At 38.4% G+C, this 23026-nt stretch overlaps 1 protein-coding gene across 1 annotated transcript in view; it reads left to right on the top strand.

The window, feature by feature from the left end:
* Positions 1-22393, top strand: part of IL13RA1 (interleukin 13 receptor subunit alpha 1) — a 63147-nt gene extending 40754 nt beyond the window's left edge. Inside the window, exons 10-12 of the mRNA XM_006762532.2 lie at positions 2754-2850; positions 5812-5896; positions 19792-22393. Coding sequence (XP_006762595.1) covers positions 2754-2850; positions 5812-5896; positions 19792-19884 — 275 coding nt within the window. The 3' untranslated portion in view covers positions 19885-22393. The remainder of the gene's footprint in view (positions 1-2753; positions 2851-5811; positions 5897-19791) is intronic.
* The last annotated feature ends 633 nt before the right edge of the window (positions 22394-23026 follow it).

The raw sequence follows: 23026 nt of genomic DNA, 5'->3' as shown, positions 1-23026 counted from the left end.
CGGTATGCTGTTCTCTTTCCTTCTAGTTGAAGAATTTCCCCTCAGCCAGCTTTCCTGTGGTTCTGGGTGATGTCTGTTCCGTCTTTTAGTTGTATTTTTGAAGTGGTTGTGCGAGGCAGCATTCTCCGGTGTTTACCCATGCCGCCATTTTGGTTCCTCCCTTCCTGAATGTATTTTCTGTTTAATTACTGTCAAATCACCCAATTTGCAATATACAGTGCTTTGAAAATCCATAATGCAAGTGGTATTCTCTTCTCTTCTGTCCTGTCTCCATCTTTTTAAGGTAGGCATGAGTAATTCTACAGATTATACAATGCTAGAGGACTTAGCTTATGTGTTGTTGATAGAATCAAGAATAGAACAGTGACCCTAGATGGCATTTAATAGAGATAAACCTATATCTAGGTTTGAAAAAATCAGTTTCATTTATTAATTGAGAGGCTGAACAAGCTGTTTGCCATGCTCAAGTATAGGATTGAAAATACCTGTGCTTTATGAATGTGTATGTTGTAGGATGTGTATAGGGTTTTGTTTGACTGTAAACTCAAAGTGACTCAACATTGGATCCTTAAGTATTCCTAAGGGCACATGCAGTCATAGGCAGCAGTGACAGTGCAGCACCTAAACCAAAGGAACGTGGGAGGGTGGGGCACAGTGTCCTGTGCACATCAAGTGTGCTGTATTCATTCTGGGCACCACATTCTAGGAGGTGCATCAGCAGACTGCAACCTATTCTTGAAAGAGGGTAATCAGGGTGTTGAAGAATCTCAAAATTTAGGGAGAGACACTTGATGAAGTAAGCTTTGGGAAGTCATGATTAATGAATTCTAACATTTTAGGTATTTTCAGGTTGAAGAGGGAATAGACTGTCTTTTTTTGTGGCTCCTTGGGGGCAAAAGAGGACCAATTTCAGGACTTTCTAACAGCTATCTAACAGAGAGACAAGTTGTTAAGGTAGTCAATTTCCTATTAATTGAGAAATTGAACAAGCTATGTGTTAGACATGGTTGTATTAGTTATCTATTGTTGCATAACAAATTATGCCAAAATGTAGTGGCTTAAAAAACACATATTTACTAATTCAGTTTCTTTCTGTGTGTCAGGATTCTGGGCACAGGTTATCTAGGTAGCTCTGGCTCAAGTTCTCTCATGAGGTTATAGTCAAGCTATCAGTGTGGACTAGAGCCTCATCTGAAGGCTTGACTGGGGCTAGAGAGTCCACTTCCAAGATCACTACTAATGTGGTCATTGGAGGGCCTCAATTCTTCTCTGGCTGCTGGAGGGGATTAAATTATATCCCCTCCCCAAAAAAGATGTGTTTCAATTTCAACTCCTGTTACCTATGAGTGTGACCTTATTGGGAAATAGAGATTTGCAGATGTATTCAAATTGAAATGAGATCATACTAGATTAGATTAAGCCCTAAAACCAATGACTACCATTCTTATAAACAGAAGAGAGGATACATAGAAACACAGAGATACACACATAGCAAAGACCATGTGAACATGGAGGCAGAGATTGGAGTGCTGCAGCTACAAACCAAGAAATGCCAAGGATTCTGGGAGCCACCAGAATCTAGGAACAGGCAATGAGGAATTATTCTCTAGAGCCTTCAGAGGGAGCATGTCCTTGTTGATACCTTCATTTTGGACTTTTAGTCTCAAGAACTATGAGAGAATATGTTTCTGTTGTTTTAAGCCAACCAGTGTGTAGTGATTTGTTACAGCAATACTAGGATATTAATACAGAGGCATCCCTCAGTTCCTCGCCATATGGATCTCTCCCTAGGGCTACCTAGAGACACAGCAGCAGCTGGCTTCCCCTAGTGAGTAATCCAAGAAAGAAAGAATATATAAGAGAACACCCAGTATGGAAACCACAGTCTTTTATAAGCTGATCTTGGAAATGATATTCCATCACTGTTGCTGTTCAGTTTTTTACAAATGAGTCAATTAGTCTAGCCCACCCTCCAGGGGAGGAGGTTATATAAGGGTGCGAATATAAGGAGGCAGGGATCATTTGGGGTCATCTAAGAGGCTGCCTAAAACAATGATGCTATGCCTTAATGATGCTTTCTAAATGTTCATGTCCTAGTGGAAAAGATAAGCAAATAAATAGACATATAGTTCATGTGTTAAGTGTGACAAGGCATTAAATTCAAGACTTTGAATTTGGATAGTGCTGAATTTGAGGCTTGACTCCATCACTTACTAAACCCTTAGGGACAAGCTAGTAAACTGCTCTGAGCCTTGCCCTTCTCATCTGTATAAATGGGAGACAGTATTATCTATTTCTGTAGCATAGATATACACATGTAGAAGCAGCTAGTATGGTATCACACATATAGTAGGCGCTAAATTAAGAATAGTAGTAGTGCTAGTTGTTGTTAGGATTATTTTAGGTGTTCTAATAGTATTAAGTAACCAATAAGAAAAGATAGTCACTGTTAATGAGATGATGTGTTTAACAGATATGACATCTTTGTTAATAGTGTCTGAAACCTGTTGCAATGTCTTGGTTTCAGATAATTTTTAAGGTGTTTATTCATTCATGGAATTTTGGGCACTAGAGCAAGACCTCCCCCAACTCTTAAGATAACAGAGGATAAGTTAATTGAAGGGTTTTGGAAAATAGTTTGGGGCAGAGGGCAGAAATATCTGTGACCTCACTACTCTAATATAGCTGTTGCTTGGTTTATTTCTAAAAGAATTTTATTTCTCATATCTTTCTGTTTGTTTTCCATTTTCCAGGTAAGAAGACCAATCCAACACTCTATACCACCATGTTACTCATCATTCCAATCATTGTTGCAGGTGCAATCATAGTCCTTCTGCTTTATCTAAAAAGGTAAGGCAGCTGCCCAGGCAAGCTTGACAGTTTCTGCTAGCCTGGTTGCTATGGTTATTACTCTGTGTGAGTGTTGGATGTTTGCCCAGTGTATTAAAAGCATTTGGGTTAAAACTGACTTTTGATAGTATGGCATGGAAAAGAGGTATCATTATGCCCATTTTATAGTGAGGGAAGTGTTAGTTGAGCTTTCCAGGCTCTGCTCGGGCACTACTTTCTTTGCATGTGTTTAGAATTGTTGCTAGGACTTATGTTCACTCTACCCTTTCAGATGTCTAATTTATTGACAGTTAGTTGGTAGCTGTTGGAATGAGGTTTTAAAAATGGAAACTATTGTTCATTAAATGACTTGTCTGGTATGAATGCAAAGCATGTTGCTACTTAATGCTGTAGGAAAGAGCTTCACCATGTTGAATGTAATACACAGTATTCATTCCTTGAGAATGTTTTCCCTTCTCTATTTCACTATAGGGACTAGTCTGGTGCCATCATTTGCTCTTTCAGTAAATACCTATGGTTGAAATAAGGTTATTAAGCTGGGTCTAAACCAATATTTTATCATCATGTCAACAGTTATTCAATGTACATTTATTGAGTGCCTATTTATGTGCCAGTCACTGTCCTCATTGCTGGCATTACAGCAGTAAACAGGACAAAGTCCCTATCTACATTCTAGGGGGATGAATATATATATAGTCCCAAAAATGTATACAAACACTTTAAACAATTACAAAGGCAGTGTTTATTAAAATACATTTCATTTTCAAACATGAGCTATCAGCTGGTAAAGTATGTATACATTTTGGGGGGATACCCTGTATATATAAAACAAATTAAATTAGATATAGATATAGACATAGATATAGATAGATAGACAGATAGATTGATAACAAATCACAAATACTATGACTTCACATAGCGAGTAGTAAAGTTATGGGGTGATGTGGAGAAAGGCTAGATCAGGGGTCCTCAAACTATGGCCCGCAGGCCACATGCAAATACAAATATTGTATTTGTTCCCGTTTTGTTTTTTTACTTCAAAATAAGATATGTGCAGTGTGCACAGGAATTTGTTCATAGTTTTTTTTAACTATAGTCCGGCCCTCCAACGGTCTGAGGGACAGTGAACTGGCCCCCTGTTTAAAAAGTTTGAGGACCCCTGGTCTAGATATTCAGAGAAAGAGTATTCCAAGCCAAGGGAACAGTAAGTGCAAAGGCTCCCAAGGCTGGGATGAGCTTTGTGTGTCTTATTGGAGTAAAGTGTGCAAGGGAGAGAGTGACGGGAGATGAGGCTGGAGAGGTGGCAGGGCTAGATCACGTAGGCCATGGCAAGAAATTAGATTTTATCTTAAGCATAAGGGGGAAACTTTGGAGAGTGTGATTTACTGTCACAAAAGATCACTATAGTTGCTGAGTGAAGAATGGGCAAGCATAGAAGCAGCAGATTAGAAGATATTGCAGGGTCGGAGGGGAAAGATGAGGGTAGCCTAGGCTAGGTGTTGGCAATGGAAGTAGTAAGAACTGGTCTGATGTGAGATATATTTTGAAGATAGAATTGATAGCACTAGCTGATGGATGCTTTTTTGTGGAGATGTGGGGGAAATTGAAAATTCAAGCATAACGCAAGATTTTTGGCTTCAGCCAACTAACTGAATGCTGGATCCATTTACTGTGTACATGATAGAGAAATTTGTGAGGAGAGCTGGCTTTAATGTAAAGGTGAGAACTTCAGTTTTGAACATAAGTTTGAGATGCCTATTAGATATCCCAGTAGAGATGTTAAATAGGTAGCTGTATACATGAATCTGGAGTTTAAGAGAGGTCTGGGCTGGAGTTAGAATTTTGGGAGTCCTTGGCATGTGAATGGATTTAAAGCACTAAGACGTAAAGAAAGTGCTCATGCATATGAGCATGACCAATGGACACAAGACACTGGGAAGGGGTGAGTGCATGAGGAAGTTCAATTGGAAAAAAAAGGAGACATATGTACTTTATTGTTTAAAGTACTACTATTTGTAATACTTTAAACAATAAAAAAATGACAAAAAAGAGGAAAAGAAAAGAAAGTGCTCATAAAGTGAGGGAGATAAAGAGGACAAAAGGCTGACCCCTGGGGCACACCAGTGTGTAGAGACCTCAGAGATAAGGTAATCCACCATCTCCATGTAAAAATAGAGCAGAGAAGTAAGAAAAAGACAGCAAAGGAGTAATTTACCCTGTTTTAGGAATACAATATTATGTTTTCCAAAATTATTAATAGCAAGCTTCCATCTGATCTATGAAAATTAAAGCATTATTATTATTAAATGATAGGATATCACACACACAATCGTAACTGTGTGAGGTGATGAATGTTAGCTAGATTGATTGTGGTGCTCATTTCACAATATATACATATATCAAAGCATCGCATTGTATATACACCTCAAATATATACAATTATTTGTCAAGTATATCTCAATAAAGCTGTAAAAATTTTTAAATGGTAGGGTAGGGTATGAGTAAGTTTGCTTATCCTGAAAGTCTCCGTTCTCCACCCATACTTGGTCCTATTTAGTCATTGATTTCTAAGCTTGTTTTAGAAATTTCTTCACAACTGCTCTATCACTATAGATCATTTGCATACCATGTGTTCAGTCCAAGCCTTTTTTTTAAAAAAAAAATATGTTTTTACTGATTTCAGAGAGAGAAAGGGAGAAGGAGAGAGGGATAGAAACATCAATGGTGAGAGAGAATCATTGATCGGCTGCCTCCTGCACGCCCCCTGCTGGGGTCTGAGCGTGCAACCTGGGCATGTACCCTGATGGGGATGGAACCATGACCTCCTGATTCATGGCTCGACACTCAACCATTGAACCACACTAGCCAGGCTGTCCAAGCCTTCTTTTAATATGCTGTATTTAAGTATGATGTTCCTATGGGGTGAAAGATTTGGTAAAAAATGTCTCTGTTTTCTTAAAGGCTCAAGATCATTATATTCCCTCCAATTCCTGATCCTGGCAAGATTTTTAAAGAAATGTTTGGAGACCAAAATGATGACACCCTGGTAAGCTCCGATTCCATGAGATTCAAAATTAGTTTTTTGAGGGGAGGCTGTGGGATTTGTTTTAACTTTGAGATGTTATATATTATATATATATATATCATATATATATTTATAATAAAATTTATGATTTTAACCATTTTTAAATGTACAATTCAATTGCATTAAGTACATTTATAATGTTGTGCAACCATCATCACTATTTCCAGAACTTTTTCATCATCCCAAACAGAAACTGTGCCCATTAAACCATAATTCTCCATTCCCCACAGCCCGTCCTAGTAACCTCTATTTTACTTTCTGTGTTTCTGAATTTGCCTATTCTAGGCACCTCATATAAGTGGAATCCTTCATTATTTGCCCTTTTGTGTCTGGCTTCTTCCACTTAGCATAATGTTTTCAAGGTGCATCCATGTTGTAGCATGTTTCAGAATTACATTTCTTTTTAAAAATATATTTTTATTGCTTTTTAGAGAGGAAGGGAAAGGGATAGAGAGATAGAAGCATTGATTAGAAAGAAACATCATTGATCGGCTGCCTCCTGCATGCCCCCCACTGAGGACCAAGTTCGAAACCCGGGCATATGCCCTGACTGGGAATCAAACCAGCAACCTCTTGGTTCATGGGTCAATGCTCAACCAGTGAGCCACACCAGCTGGGCTAGAGTTACATTTTAAAACTGGTTATTTGAAATTACTTTTTTGTTTAAAATATTAATGAAGAGCTTATTGAAAATGTATCTCAGTCCACACATAGCATTTAAGAAGTCCCGAGAATACTCTGTCCATCTCATATCATTTGGCTTCATTCTCTCTCTGGGATAGGGGGCATATTTGGTCCAAACCTGCGGGGGCTGCGGGGAGAGCCTCTGTTATGAAACTAGCCTAATAGGCAAGGCTCTGACTCGTGGATAATTTTTACAGCTTGATTTGTGGAAATAGAAAAATAGGGTAAACAATTGAAATAGATTTTGCTCATGCTGTTGTCTGGAAAATTGGCCTCTGAAGGCATGGAAATAAAGCAAACCTCCCCAACTGTTATAGTTAGTTTGCTGCAAACTCTCATGTTAGCATTTGTGGCTAGAAAACATAGGACCTTATGGGATCAAGGGGGCTTAAAGTTCCTCTGATAAATATATTCACCCAAAGAAAATAAGACATTAAATGAAATAAATATCAATATTATATTATCATGTGTATCTTAAATTAGTAATATCAGGGATAAAGCAGTTAATTTAGGGAAGCAGTTCAGCATAGTAGATAATAGCCTGGGCTCTGGAATCAGATTGTCTGGATTCAAATCTCTGTTGTGGCATTTACTGTCTACTTGACCTTAGATAACTTCCTTAACCTCCCTGTGCCTCCGTTTTTCCATTTATAAACAGGAGGTAACGATAACACCTGCCTCATGGCGTTATGTGGTTTAAATTTTTTTTAATATATTTTATTGAACTTTTTACAGAGAGGAAGGGAGAGAGATAGAGAGCCAGAAACATCGATGAGAGAGAAACATCGATCAGCTGCCTCCTGCACAGCCCCTACCGGGGATGTGCCCGCAACCCAGGTACATGCCCTTGACCGGAATCGAACCCGGGACCCTTCAGTCCGCAGGCCGACGCTCTATCCACTGAGCCAAACCGGTTTTGGCAGTGGTTTAAATTAATTTAATACATAAAGACCACTAAGTGTGCCTGACACATTATAGATGCTTAGTAAGTATTAGTGATAATATTTTCATAATACTTTGCGTTTATCTTTAGCCCCCAAACAATTTTTGTAATAATGAGTGATTCACAGTGGCAGCGAAGATATGTGGCTAGGGAAGGAAGGTCAGGAAGGCTGACATGCTAGCTGAGGACAATTCATTTGGATCACTTTTCCACCAAGTCATGGTCATAGACAGTGGGTAACTCTGCCAGGCCCTGAGGGGTAGAGCACCACAGGTAGGTCCAGAGTTAGCTACCTGAGAAGGAGATTGTACACTGTAATTGAGGTGAATATGGCAATCAATGGTTCTTCAACCTTAGTTGGGTCCCAATCAACCAGAACTAGTAACAACATAGAATCCTGGGCCCTGGCTCTATAAATTCTGATTCAGCAGGTCTGGGATGGGGCCCAGGAGTTTGTATATTTGATAGGAGCCCACAGATGATTCCTATCCTGGCAAGATAGTCTGTGGGCTAGACTTTGAAAATCACTGTTACCATTTATTATGTGCCAGGTAGTGTACTAAGTGCTTTGCTTACATTCCCTTATTGAATGCTCATAACCACTCTGTGGTGTAGGTGCTGTTAATACCATTTTACAGATGAGGAAATGGAGCCTCAGCAAGGTTAAGTAACTTTACTGAAGTCACACAGCTAGTAGGTAAAGGTTTGGTGGGATTTGACCCAGGACTATCTCATTCCAGAGTTCTCTCTTTCCACTGTGCTGCATTGCCTCTTGTAAGATAGAATGCTTGTCCTCAAGAACATCACCCTCTTCAAAGAGTTCTCTATGATAGAAGTAGAAGGTTGTGATAGGGGAGTACTGAGAAAAAGATGTAGAGTCACATTATGGCTGGCCTTATATGGGAAGGTATTAGGAATGTCATTCTGACAATAGTCAGGAGAGAATGGATTAAAGAGGGGAGGCACTAGCATGGGAACCTAGTCCTAAATTTGCCCCATAGATGTTTTGTTTGGCCAGTGTGATGTATTTAAATTTTTTCAAATTGGAATCTTAAGCAGGGCACACACTCTCCAATTTATCTTGGGCCCTACCATTCCTAATTCCCAGTGTGGTTTCACACGATGACCTAACATGCCAAATCCCTAAAATGCATTTGAGTCTGCTACCCCTGTTATCAGAATGAAGACCAGTCAAAGTGCCATAACACAAATGCCCAATATCTGTGAAAACATGTTTGGACTCACTAATACATACAAGTTATGCCAACCAAAGCATAGATGAGATATAAATTTATAGCCTTATAAATTTCTAAAAAGTGATAATAGCCAGTGTTAACAAGAGGATGGGGAAATGGACTTTTAATGCACTGTTGGGGATCCTGTAAAATAGTATATATTCCTGCTCGAGAACAACTTGGTAAATTTCAACAAGAATCTTTGATCTTGTAATTATACTATTAAGAATCCATTTTAAGGAAATAATCCAGCAATGGCCAAGGAGTGTCAATGCAGCATTTGTTTCTAACATGAAAAATTAGAAACGAATAAAACATCAGCAGTGAAATTAGTTTTTTAGAAGTTAGGTTTTCAAAGCATTTAATGTCATAGCAAAATATTTATGATATAAAAGTAAGAAACATAAATGTGTACTGTATTATAATCCTAATTTTTATTTTTGTTTTTTATTTTTTTAAATATATTTTATTGATTTTTTTTTTTACAGAGAGGAAGGGAGAGGGATAGAGAGTTAGAAACATCGATCAGCTGCCTCCTGCACACTCCCTACTGGGGATGTGCCCGCAACCAAGGTACATGCCCTTGACCGGAATTGAACCTGGGGCCCTTGAGTCCGCAGGCCGGCGCTCTATCCACTGAGCCAAACTGGTTAGGGCTATAATCCTGATTTTTTAAAATGAATGAATATATAGAGAGAGCAATGAGTGGTGGGAAATGGGTCAAAATGATCAACTCTGTCAAAGGGACTGTGGATATCATTCCCTCTACCTTTCTGAAATTTCCAAATTGCCAGTAATGAACATGTATTACTTTTATGATAAAAAGAAACCCTGTATAAGTTATTAAGGCAACAGAGAGTATTGTAGTCATCCAGGTCTGAGAGATAATAGGGACTTGAGCCAGGGTTGTAGCAGAGGAAATTGATGCAAGACATTAAAGGAAACTCATTAGACTTGGTGACTCTGTGGGTGATGAAAGACGGGAGAGAGTAAAAAATAATTTCAAGATCTCAAGCCTGGGTGGTAGAGTGAATGATGATAACATTGACAACAAAATCAGATCAATTATCTTTCTCAGAAATGGGAAATTGTTTTTTTTTTCAATTTGCTGTCTAGAGGATAATATGTTGTCCCAATGAGTCAGATAATGCTATAATTTAGTGAAGCGGATGCACGGACAAGATGGACTACTTAAAGCATATGATGTTTTTTTGTTTGTGATGGTTGCAGACCATTAAATAAAATCCATATTTAAAACTAATAAAAATGCCAGACTGGGGATAGGGTAAAGAACAAATTTTCATGTTTCCTTTTTAACCAAATGAACAATTTTCTTTCTTTACATGGCAATAATCTTCCCAAAATGAACTGCATATCTAACAGAAATACTAATCTTTTTATTTCCAGAATCATCAAATTCTAGAATGAATGTGGCCCTAGAGGTCACCTAATGAGTTGGATGTTTACATGGTTAATTATATTTCTTTAATTATAAAATTTTAAAACTCTAGATTCTAGTCCTACCCCTTCACTTGAGAGATGGAGACATTAGGGGCTACAGCTAAATTTCTAAGGATTAGTCCATAGATAATTACAGAACCTGAATGAGAAGCCATTATAACCTAAATTACTGACTCATAATCCAAAGAAATATTCCATGCCCTTTCTAAATATGTTTTTTTTCCACACTACACCATCAATAGTTCTTTTTAAAAGTCATTTAGGCCCTAGCTGGTTTGGCTCAGTGGATAGAGCATCAGCCGTGGACTGAAGGGTCCCAGGTTTGATTCCAGTAAGGGCACATGCCTGGGTTGTAGGCTCGATCCCCAGTAGGGGGCATGCAGGAGGCAACCGATCAATGATTCTCTCACCATTGATGTTTATATATCTCTCTCCCTCTCCCTTTCTCTCTGAAGTCAATAAAAATATATTTTTAAAAACCTAATATTGCTGATATTAGTTTATTTAAAAAAAATCATTTAGGTGTGGCCACAAATAAATTAAATTTGTGTCATTTTCCTTAAGGCTTATAGTGTTTTGATAATGTTTTGTTCATCACCTTAGTAACATTTTGGCCAACAGCATTTCTTCCTGTTCATTGCTGTTTGTCTTTTCTCTGTGACTAATTGGGCTGTGGGCCATATTGTGGGGATACACACAGGGGATTGATTGCTTCTCCTTTGTGTCTTTTTCATCCACAAAAATTATCTATTCTTCCTCTACTTCTTGGAAACCAATGATGTTTTAAATATTGTGCCAATTTTGCATTCTTAATTGGAAAGCAGCTTTTTAACTTGGGAGTTGACTTCAAAATATTGCTGATTTTTTTTAACCTCAGTAGATATCTTTAAAAACTAAGAATATTATCCTGTACTAGAGGCCCGATGCACAAAATTTGTGCACTCAGGGTGGGTGGGGTCCCTCAGCCCAGCCTGCACCTTCTCGCAGTCCAGGAACCCTCAGGGGATGTTCCTGTAGGGAGTGGGTCTAAGCCAGCAGGCAGTCAGACATCCTTAGCGCTGCTGCGGAATCGTTGCTACACTCGCCTGCCGTTAGTCCGACTTCTGGCTGAGCGGTGCTCCCCCTATGGAGCATACTGACCACCAGGGGGAAGCTCCTGCATTGAGTGTCTGCCCCCTGGTGGTCAGTGTGCATCATAGCAACCAGTCATTTTGCTGTTTGGGCAATTAGCATATTAGCCTTTTATTATATAGGATGGTGAAAAATAGCATGATAACACTTTAAGAATTCTTTCTTTTACACCCCCTAATGGGGATTGAGCCCACAACCCAGGCATGTGCCCTTGATTGGAATCGAACCTGGGACCCTTTAGTTTGCAGGCCGATGCTCCATCCACTGAGCCAAACCAGCTAGGGCTAAGCATTATTTATTACTCAATATCATCTAATATTCAGTCCAATTTTAAAAATTTCCAACTGTCCCAATTGTCAAGAGGCAGATAATTAATATTCAGTTGTTCCACTGTTAGTGAAGCTAAGATTGACCACTGCATTTAAGACAACACCATGTTCCCTCCTGCCATCTACACTTACCCCCCCCCCCCAATGCCACCTGAAGATAGTCTGTGTGGTGGTATGCTTGCACCCCGTTAACTCTTCAGCTAGTGCTTTTTATGCCAGTTGATATCCTTGCTTGAATCACTAATTTCATTAGGGTTGTGAAATAATGCTTTTCCTCATCAGTTATTTAATCTACATTTGTAAGATGGTACATTTCTTTTCTATAAAGCACTGATTTCATTCATCAACTGGACTCTTTGGTTGTTCTGAAATTTAGTTGCTGCTCGAAAGGCAGTATACATGTTTAATTCTTCCTTTTAACTATCAATTTTTAAAGTGAGGGGTTGGATTATTAGCCACCTCAAATGGTCCCACAGTTCTTTTTGAAGCTGCAATGGTTTTAAGGAATGGGAACCTACAGTTCATATTGTACAACTTTCTATTGTGAATGTTGATCCAAAGAAGACTGGGGCATGTAATTGCTTGACTTGTATACAAAAGGCCTGTGTTTGGCATGATGCTTAGGTGCATGAAACCCACTTCATTTCTATGGAAAATTCACTGTGGGAAATAAACAAGTCTTGAAAGTACTCCTAAATTGAGAGTTGATGTTCCAGTATCCTATGGAATGTATTTATTATTTTAAAATATAAAAGCCTCTATAACACTATTTTTTCTGGGATTAGGTGACTTACAACTAAAAGTCAGTTGTGTTAGCCTCCTAAATACTGATTTTTTTCATGTATGCTGTTTTTCACCTTTGGCCATTGTTGATTACCTTGTTTTAAAAAATCGGCAGTGTGAGAATTGAACTATGAACTGGTAATTTTGTGGACTTATTTTTTCTACAGGTAATTTTTAGCATTTATCTTTATTGTTGAAATTGTCACAGATAGCCACTTTGTTTGTTTTTTTCCCCATTGACCCCCCTATACCACGCACCCGCCCTTCCCAGGCCTTCACCATAGCACTGTCTGCGTCCATGGGCCATGTATATATGTTAATTTTAAAATTAGACTGACATAATTTACAAAATTGAAGAATAAGTCAGAGCCTGTTCCTTTGTTCCTTTTACTGTACATGGCCATAGTCATAGAAACACTGCTCAGGAAAAGGACATGATGCTAATGGTCAGTGAAAATTAGAGTACCCAAGTTTCAGAAATGAGAACAGGCAATTGAAAAAATGAGTGGATCCTTAGAAGCCTTTTCTGCTGCATTGTTCACCTCACTGGAACAGATTGCTTTATTCCTGTCCAATACAGCGAAGCATTGGGTCTCGTGTCCAGAAACCAATGAAAGTATAATGTTCAGGGTACATTTAAAAAAATTAAAATGATTTCTTTTAAAACAATATATATTTATTATAGAGAAATTAGAAATACAGGTTGTCAAAATAGAAAAATAAAGTCACTCTTAATCCTACCACCCATACATAACTGAATTTAATGTTATGTGAAAAACATAGAGAAATGGCAATACCAACACTAGTAATAGTTCATACTTATAGAACTTTTACTGTGTATCAGACACTTCTTGAGGTACTTCACTCATTAATTTATCCTCATCTACAATACCTATTATCTCCATTATACAGATGATGAAAATGAGGCACCAGGGGTATTATGCACTGAGGTGGGGTGTCCCTCAGCCCAGCCTGCACCCTCTCCAATCTGGGACCCTTCAGCAGTCGGACATCCCTCTCACAATCCGGGACTGCTCGCTCCCAACCACTCGCCTGCCTGCCTGACTGACTGCCCCTAACCGTTTCTGCCTGCCAGCCTGATCACCACCTAACCGCCTGCCTGATCACCCTAACTGCCTCTGCCTGCTTGATCACCCCTAAGCACTCTGCTTGCCAGTCAGATTTCCCCCAACCACCTCTGCGGCCTGGTGCATGACATTCGTGCACTGCGGGGGCCGACAGCCTGGTCTCCACCCTCTTGCAGTCTGGGATCCTATGGGTGATGTCCCTGGGGAGCGGGCCTAAGCTGGCAGGCGGACATCCCCTGAGGGGTCCTTAGTGCAACCACAGAGGCACGAGAGGCTCCCACCACCGCTGCTGCACTTGCCAGCCATGAGCCTGGCTTCTGGCTGAGCGGTGCTCCCCCTGTGGGAGCACACTGACCATCAGAGGGCACCTCCTTCTTTGAGTATCTGCCCCCTGGTGGTCAGTGTGTATCATAGTGACCGGTCATTCTGCCATTCAGTTGATTGGCATAGTACGCTTTTATTATATAGGATTGTGGCTGTTATAGCCCTCATCTATGTGGTTATGTATTTGATGCTCACTACCAGTCTTTATGTCTCTCCAGTCATTTTGCTTGTTTAAAGCTCTAAAGTTTTCTCAGGAAGGATTCATAGGACCAACATTTCCCTAAAATATTTACACATTGATGGAGTTTGCTGCATTAATAATTGAAAATAATTTTAGCTAGATATAAAATCTATTGCTCATATATTCTTGCCTTGGGTATCTTAAATGTGTCATACGTTTTCTTCTGGCATAAAATGTTGCCAAAGTCTGCTGACAGTAAAAAATTTTTTCTGTATTAAAACACTTGGTGATTTTTGTCTAGTTGTCAAAAGATTTTTTTCTTCAAAATCCAATAATTTTACCAAAATATGACTTGATGTTGTTGGTCGTTTTGGGTTAATTGTTCAAGGCATATGGTGTGTCCTTTCAGTATGTAGTTTCAGATTTTTAAAATTTCAGTAGAAATTTCTTCACTTAGAGATTTTAGTTATTCTGTTCCCTTGTTTTCTTTGCCCATCTTGGATATTTGCCACATCCTTTGAATAATTTTTATCATCTTCCTTCCTTTTTCTTTAAATCCTCACCTGAGGATATATTTCATTTTAGAGAGAGAGAGAGAGAAACATCAATGTGAGAGAGAAACATTGATCAGTTGCCTCTCATATGTGCCCTGACCAGGTTTTCCTAGGTGCCCCAACCGGGGACGAAACCCACACCTAGGCATGTGCCCTGACCAGGAATCAAACCTGCAACCTTCCAGTGCGTGGGATAATGTTCCAACCATCTGAGCCATCCTGGCCAGGGCACCTTCATTTCTTTTTATTTATTATTATTTTTAAAAGTCCTCCTTTTTATCTTCTGTTTATTATAAGATATTATCTGTTGTGTTTATTTGCTCCTGTGTTTCTTCTAGCTTAGTCTTCATTTCTGAAATGATATTATTTTACTGTTCTTTCCTGCATTTTATCATGTCATGTCTGAGTTCTTACTCTGAATTTTTATATTCTTCCATATTATATATATGCTTTCATACCATATAACTTTTTCTTAATATGTTTTATGTAGTTTTGAAACATTAGATTTTAATTTTCATTATTTTTAGTGGATACATCTTTCTGACACGTTTTAATTCTGTAAGGATATTATTCTGTTGCTTATTTTTACATAAAATAAATTTCCCTGAAGTTTTAGGAGGCTTGATTTAGGATAGTGGTTTTTTTTTCTTATTGTATGGCTATAGAGTTCCATCTTTTATTGTATTATTTTAAAATATATTTTTAGTGATTTCAGAGAGGAAGGGAGAAGGAGAGAGAGATAGAAACATCAGAGATGAGAGAGAAAATCATTGATCAGCTGCCTCCTGCACAACCCACACTGGGGATCGAGCCTGCAACCTAGGCATATGCTCTGACCAGGAATCAAACCATGACCTCTTGGTTCATAGGTCGACGCTCAACCACTGAGCCATGCTGTCCAGGCAGTCTTCTATTATTTTTAAGAATTGTTCAAAATGATAGCTAATTCCTTTCTGCCTCTTCTACTTTTATCTGGATTTTCTATTTTATCTCTCTTGCCCCTTTCCTGGCCCATGTGAAGTCTATTCCCACCATTTTCTTCTCAGAATAGGACTTTGCCTTGAAGGGGGGTTTTAGATGGCTTTGAGAGTTCATGGGGCCCGGGCAACTCCTGGCTGTACCATGGACTCTTTGCACTCAGTCACTCTTTAAAGGTGCAGATCCCTGTCAGTCTTAGTTGTTGTTCATAAATTAGCTTGCTGAGGTTTGAGTGAGTTATTTCACAGTTCTCACATCTATTACATGCCCTGCTGATTCTTGCTGCAAACTCTTCCATAACTGATACCATTTTGCTCTTGTAGCTATCTCTAATTTGTCCCCATCTACTCATATTTTGGGGTTCACTGGGGAATAATTTTCATCTGATTTTGTTGTAGATTATGTACATGGATTTCAGTTTTGCTTCCCTACTTAACTTATTTACTTGCGATTTTTATGGTGGCATTTAGAGAGATTAAAAAACCCTGCTGCCCGGCTGGAGTGACTCAGCAATTGAGCAATGAACCATGAGTCAGGAGGTCATGGTTCAATTCCCAGTCAGGGCACATTCCCCAGTGTGGGACGTGCAGGAGGCAGCCGTTCAATGATCCTCTCTCATCATTGATGTTTTTATCTTTCTCTCTCCTTCTCCCTTCCTGTATCTGAAATCAATAAAAACATTAAAAAAAAACCACACAAATCCTGCCAACCACCACTTTTATTCGAGGATTTCTCTCTAAATGATACACCACAGGCCAAATGCTGCCTGCCACTTATTTGTGCACAGCCTGCAAACTAAGAATGCTATTTATACTTTTAAGTATTTGAGAAAAAATCTAAAAAAGAATCCTATCATGATACTTGAAAATGATATAAAATTGAAAATTTCAGTGTCTATAAATAAAATTTTGTTGGAACACAGTCACGCCTATTCATTTATATGTTATCTATGACTGTGTCCATACTACGATAGCAGAGGTGAGTTACTGGGACAGAGACTCTATAGCCTTCAAATCTGAAAATATTTATTATCTGGCCATTTACAGAAAAAGTTTGCCAACCCTGGTCCTGTATTATACTCTTCAATGGCTAAATAGCATTCCATTGTGTGAATATATTATAATGTACTTAACCAAGTCTCTATTATTGGGCTTTAAGATGAATTCTAAATTTCATTATTATAGGCATCATTCCACAGCTAAAATTACATATATATTCTATCACATTCTTGGAATATATTGTTACAAGTAGGATTGCTGGATCAAGGAAGATTATATGCTTTCAAACCCTTTGATTGATATTGACGAATTGTCATGCAGAGATTAAAGAAGATGAGGTGGATCTATTTTACTGATGTATAAAAATATATAATATATGCTATTGACACTCTGGTTATGTATGTAGGGAGTGATTCCTTCATAGTAAAGAAATGGGGGAACTAGAATACACACATTTAAACTTTTCATAAATTTAATTTATAGATTACAACTAGGTTGTACCAATTTATATACCTACCAGTGGTATGTCTGAATGATTGTTTTGCCATGCTTTTGCCTGAATATAATTTTTTTAAAAGCCTTGCCAATTTGATAGCTGAGGAAAGGATATCTTGTTTTAATTTTACATATCAATTTTTATATTTTTTCATGTTATTTAGCTTTAATTGATTCTTTTGTACAATTCTTGTTCATTGTACATTTTCCCTGAAATATTCATCTTTTCTTTGATGATTTGTAAAGCTTTCTTTATATATCAGATATTAATCCTTTGGCCTGTCATCTGTGTCCGCTTTTCTCATTAATGATGTACAAATTTCTTTCTTTTTTATGCAATCAAATTTTCCTTTATTTTTTATGTGTATAAATCCCTTTCCTACCTCAGATTTATATAATTGTTGTCCAATATATTTTTCTATTACTTACTTGATTTTTAGATTTCAATCTCGATCCATAGGGAATTTATCCATGTAGGCTGTGAGGTAGGATTTAACTTTATTTTTCAAATGCTTAGCCAGTCATCTTCGTGCCATTTATTAAATAAGCCATTATTTCAAGGTTATATATTTTTTTTCAGATTTTTATTAGAAAGCTGTGTATTTCTCATTTTAAAAAATCAGGTTTGTTGATTTACATACAATAAAGCTTACTTTTTAAAAGTTTATAGTTGGAAGAGTTTTAGGAAATATACAGTTTTATAACCACAACTCTAATCAAGATATAGGATATTTCCATCATCCCCCCCGAACTTCCCTTTAGCCCCTTTACAGTCAATCCTCAGTCCCTGACCCTATACTCTTGCAATCACTAATCTGTTTTCTGCCCCAAAGTGTTACCTTTTTTCAGAATGTGATATAAATGAAATCATGCAGTAGGTAGTTTTTGAGTCTGCCTTTTTAATTAGCATAATGCACTTAAGAGACGTCCATGTTGTTGTGTGTAGCAATAGTTTATTTCTTTTTATTACTGAGCAGTATTTCATGATATGGCTGTACCACAGTTTATTTAACCATTCATTTATTCAGGGACATTTGGGGTTGTCTTCCGTTTTTAACTTTTATTAATAAAGCTGCTATAAACATGTATGTAGAGGTCTTTGTGTGGACATATTTCTCGTGGTTAGACACTAGGGGTTGGGATTTCTGAGTCATGCAGTAAGCATGTGTTTTGCTTTATAAGAAACATTGAGACTGTTTTCCATAGTGGCTGTACTATTTTACATTTTCACCAACAATGTATAAAAGATTCATTCAGTTATCCCAGATCCTTGTCAGCACTTGGAATTGTCAGTATTTCTTATTTCAGGAGCATCGGGGTTAAATAATTTGTTTAGACTAGTTTGGATGTTTTAAGCACTGTTTCCCAACTTATCCCTCCATAGGCTTTCTATGACTGGATGGTTTTTACTTGCTCAGTCCATCCCCAATTGCTCAGCCTGAGACAGCTAAATGGCCACTGTTACTCTTGTTTCTGTTTTTCTTTTTCCATTTTCTTTCCGAGGCTTGTAGAACCATAAAACGTAAAACCAGAAAAGGAGCCTAGAAATAATCTAGGAAGCTGGATGGCAAACTATTTCTTTAAAGGACCAGGTAGTACAGTTGTCCATGGAGGATTGGTTCCAGGGCCCCCCACAGATACCAAACTCTGGGACGCACAAGTCCCTTATATAAGATCGCGTAGAACATTGCATTGGCCCTGCACATGCATGGATTATCAACCTTGTGTTGAAAATACTGTTTTTGATCCTGTGTTGGTTAAATCTGTGGATGTGAAACCTGTGGATAAAGAGGGTTGAGTAAAATATTTTGGGCTTAGCAAGCCATTTTGTGTCTGTCACAGCAACTCAACTCTGCTGTTGTAGCATGAAAGCAGACATAGATAATATAGGAAAAAGTAGGTGTGACTATGTTCCAATAAAATTTAATAAAACAGGTGGCCTACTGGCTTTGGCTCTTAGACCATAGTTTGCTGAGCCTTGGTTTAGTCTAACAACTTTCTTTTACAGATGAGGGTACTGAGCTTAGGTATTACCCTTTTCCTTGATTTATATGTAAAGATGGCAAGGACCAGGATATTGGTTTTCACCATAGGAGACACACTTAAATTGAGTTCAAGATGAGCTTAACTTATGCATAATTCCCTGCTCTAGCCAATGGTGTTATGTGGAACTGTTAATACAAGGTCTTTCAAAAGTTTTAACTGCACTGAAACTTTTGGTACATTTAATATTGTCATTTACTAAAATGCTAGTTGACTTTTTGAACCCAATATGTCTCTGGAGCAATGGCCAAGTTTGAGTGGTAAGAAAACAAAGGTTAAAACACTTGAAGTAATAAAGGTATGCCACCCTTTTATTCTTCTTTAAAAGACTTTGTTTTTAATTTTGGGTATGTCTAAATTTGTTTCTCTTTTAAGATGGCCATTCAATATCACATAACAGCCCCATGCTTTTTTCTCTCTCTAAGGTTAATTCCTGATTGTTTTGTTTCATTAATTGGTCAAATGTATGAAGATTCTTAGGTCAAAAAAGAAAACAACAACACATAACAGGAAACACACACTCGTGGGTCTATGCACGTAAAGTTAAAAATAAGCATTGGCTGTGAGTACTCAGGGAAAGAACATTATTTAGAAAAGTCATCGTGTCTGTGTTTTTTCCTTCCTTCCAGCACTGGAAGAAGTATGACATCTATGAGAAGCAAATCAAAGAAGAAACCGATTCTGTCGTGCTGATAGAAAACCTGAAGAGAACCTCTCAGTGATGGGGATCATTTAACATTCAATCTGAGAACTTGTTAAATGGAAACTGAAACTACTGGACCATTTAAAAACAGGCAGCTCATAAGAGCCATAGGCTTTTATGTTGAGTCACTCACCGAAAAACTAAAAATAATGGGCTTCTTGGAGAAGAGAGGGGAGTTATTCTCATTGAATTGTAAAAGCAGGCATCTTTTGTGAAGTTTTCAAACTAGGGGACAAAGCAAAAAGCAATGATGCCAACAGAATTAATCTTATCAAGAGTTGTGACAACTTTCTTAGGGATCTATGCCTGCTTTGTATTCGTTTTGTCAAACAATACCAACAAATTTTATTTGTGGGGATACTCATTTTGGGGTGCAAATGCTAATGCCAAACTTGAGTCACAGAGACCATTTAGCAAACAAAATTTTTTTAAAAAATCTGTTATTTGTTGTTTGGGACCCCATTAAGTAATGTTTGTGACTATCAAAATGTAAGGGTCCGGAATCATTATCCCTTCAGCAGCATTTTCCTCTACTTTGAAAGGCCCGGACATTAGTGTTGACCATGATGGTGACAACCACAGAAAAAACAGTGGCAGCTTCTTTTACCAATACCTTTCAAAGCCATTGCAGGCTTTTAAGGGCAGCAGAGGCAGAATGACTTGCTGGGTATTAGTATTTGAACCACTGCATTCTCCAATGATATACTGTTTTTCTTCACCTCTACTGCTCAAATCAAGTATTTACTATGTGTCCAGATTGTGCTAGGCTCCCAGGTGTGAGGCACCTCCATCTAAGGGTTGACAACCTGGTTGCCACTTCTCAGTTCTTACCACTTTCTTTTTCTTCACCAGTCCTTTCTCAGACCTTTTAATTCCGTAGTTCCCACACCTGATTTCCCCTTTCAATGGATATTAGAATATAAATCTGCTCAGATACCTAGAAGAGCAGGGAGTGATTTGTATCTCAGGTAAAGTGTGAGTTGACTGAGAAACAATGACAAGTTCTTGCATATTTTGTAAGTTCTGTGTGGGTCTGCATTTATTTGAAGGTTTTCAGCATTTACTATTTCTCTACATAGTTTCTAAATAGAAAGGAGATATTATCTTCACTTAGAACTTGGCTATTTGCTTGATAAAAAGAATAGTTGTGTTTCCCTCTTTTCCCTTACTGTCACAAATAGTTATTAGGTTTTGTCTTGTATAGCTAGCCAGCATCAAGGTTCCAATGTTTGTATGCATTTTTTTGCATATGTTAGGGTTCCATTCTCACCCATCCCCACAACATATATTCCCCCTACTCCTACTTCCTCCAAATTTAAAGAAGTATGGAAATGATATTGCCTTCCTAGTGTTTCTCTCCTTACAAAGATAGACTTAGATTACTAGTAGCAACTTGAGAAATTTGTATCACCAATTCTCCAAAGGTTCAACCATTTGTATTAACCAGATGGTGCTACTTGTAATTTCTGTTCTGTTAGGGAAAGGAAGATCAGAGATCCCCGCTCCTCACAAGTTTGGGGAAAAGTAGCAACCTGCTTGCACTACAGAAGAGGAGCACTGTGTCCCCAGCTTTTCTGAGAAAAAATTGGGGTTCAGAGCAAGGGTAGATGCCAAGCTGTTGCCTCCCTGTGCTTTTATTTTTGAGGTCAGATTGAGCCTGGAAGACAGGCATGGATGTTCCACTTTGTTCTACTGTTTTCTAAAAAAAAAAAACAAACAAAAAAAATCACAAAAAAAACAAAAAACAAACAAACAAAAAAACTTGGTTTTCCCTTGTAGGAATGAGATTATTTCCTAGCCAGGTCTTTTATAATTCTGGGAAGCAGAACACTGAAATGCCTCACCCAAAGCCATTTTTCCTCTTATCCTACTTAGATGGCAATGCAGTGAGGGTGTGCTTTGATATTCTTATTACCCAAGGAGCTACTGATGCTGATAGTCATGCATCCTGGGAGTGGGGAAATTGTATTTTGTTTTCATCCTCCCTTTTTAGCAGTAAAATAGTATTTTGGGGGTAGTGAAATAGTTGAGGGAAAAGGGGACAGTGAGTTATGGGATTAGCTAGCTATGGCTGTTTTTTAATTGTTGAGGAGTGATCCCCAGGACTTGGGAGCTCTTGGAGACTTTAATACGGGGTGGGGCAAAAGTAGGTTTACAGTTGTTCATATGAAAAATAATACAATAATAATACAAAAATAAACTGTGTTTTGTGTACTCATAACTGTAAATGTACTTTTGCCCCATCCTGTACATCAGTGGGATTCTCATCACCTGTAGGAAACTAGTAGGTTCATTACTGTTTTATGTCTGACCTATATGGATTTTTCCCCCCCGCATACCTAAGTAAACCTACTGTAAGAATGTACATTCTTTTTCTTTCATTCTGATAAGTGTTTTCTTCATCTGGGCACTAAAGGGATATGTGAAACAATGTTAACATTTTTTGTAATGCCTTCAACTAGGGGTCATTGTGTTTAACTTCTTATAGAAAAGCTTGAATAAAATAAATATTGTCTTTTTATATGTCACTCAAATGTTTTCCTTTGGTATTATTTTGGGGAAAGTATTATGAATAGTGGGTGGCAGGAAAGACTGGAGTTAAATGAATAAACGTGAAATTTTCTCAGCTATTTTATCTTACAATCATTTATCATTAGTGACCTGGTGCACAAAATTGGTGCACTTTAAAAGGGAATTAATTAGAGGAAATATTTTAATATTGCTATTTGCCCTTTCTCTGTAATAGAGTGTCAAGAGATGAAAGAAAATTAGTAAAATGTACATGAAAGTCTTCCTCCTGTCAGAGACTGGGATGCGCCACAGGAACCAGAGTCAAGTCCCCACCCACCCATGTGTGCCTCGAAATTGTGCAAGACCCAGACCTGGCCTGCCCCACTCCCATTGGGTTAGATCCAGACCTGGACAGTCCCACCCCTGTCAAGCCCCACTGGGTGAGGGGGTTCAGCTTCAGGTCGCCTGGCCCTGCGCTGGGGCGGGAGGCGCAGCCTGAGGTTCCCTGGCCCAGGCCAGGGCAGGGGGCATGCCTTGAGGTTCCCTGTCAAGCCCCGTGGGCGGGGGCCATGGCCTGAGGTTCCCTATTAAGCCCCGCATGGAGGCGGTTGCAGCCTCAGGTTCCCCCCGCCTGGCCCCAGGGGGGGGGG

Source organism: Myotis davidii, unplaced genomic scaffold, assembly GCF_000327345.1.
Source record: "Myotis davidii unplaced genomic scaffold, ASM32734v1 scaffold798, whole genome shotgun sequence".
In the NCBI taxonomy this organism is placed as follows: domain Eukaryota; kingdom Metazoa; phylum Chordata; class Mammalia; order Chiroptera; family Vespertilionidae; genus Myotis; species Myotis davidii.
The sequence above is the reverse complement of the archived record's forward strand: the minus strand, read 5'-3'. Positions and strand labels throughout refer to the sequence as shown.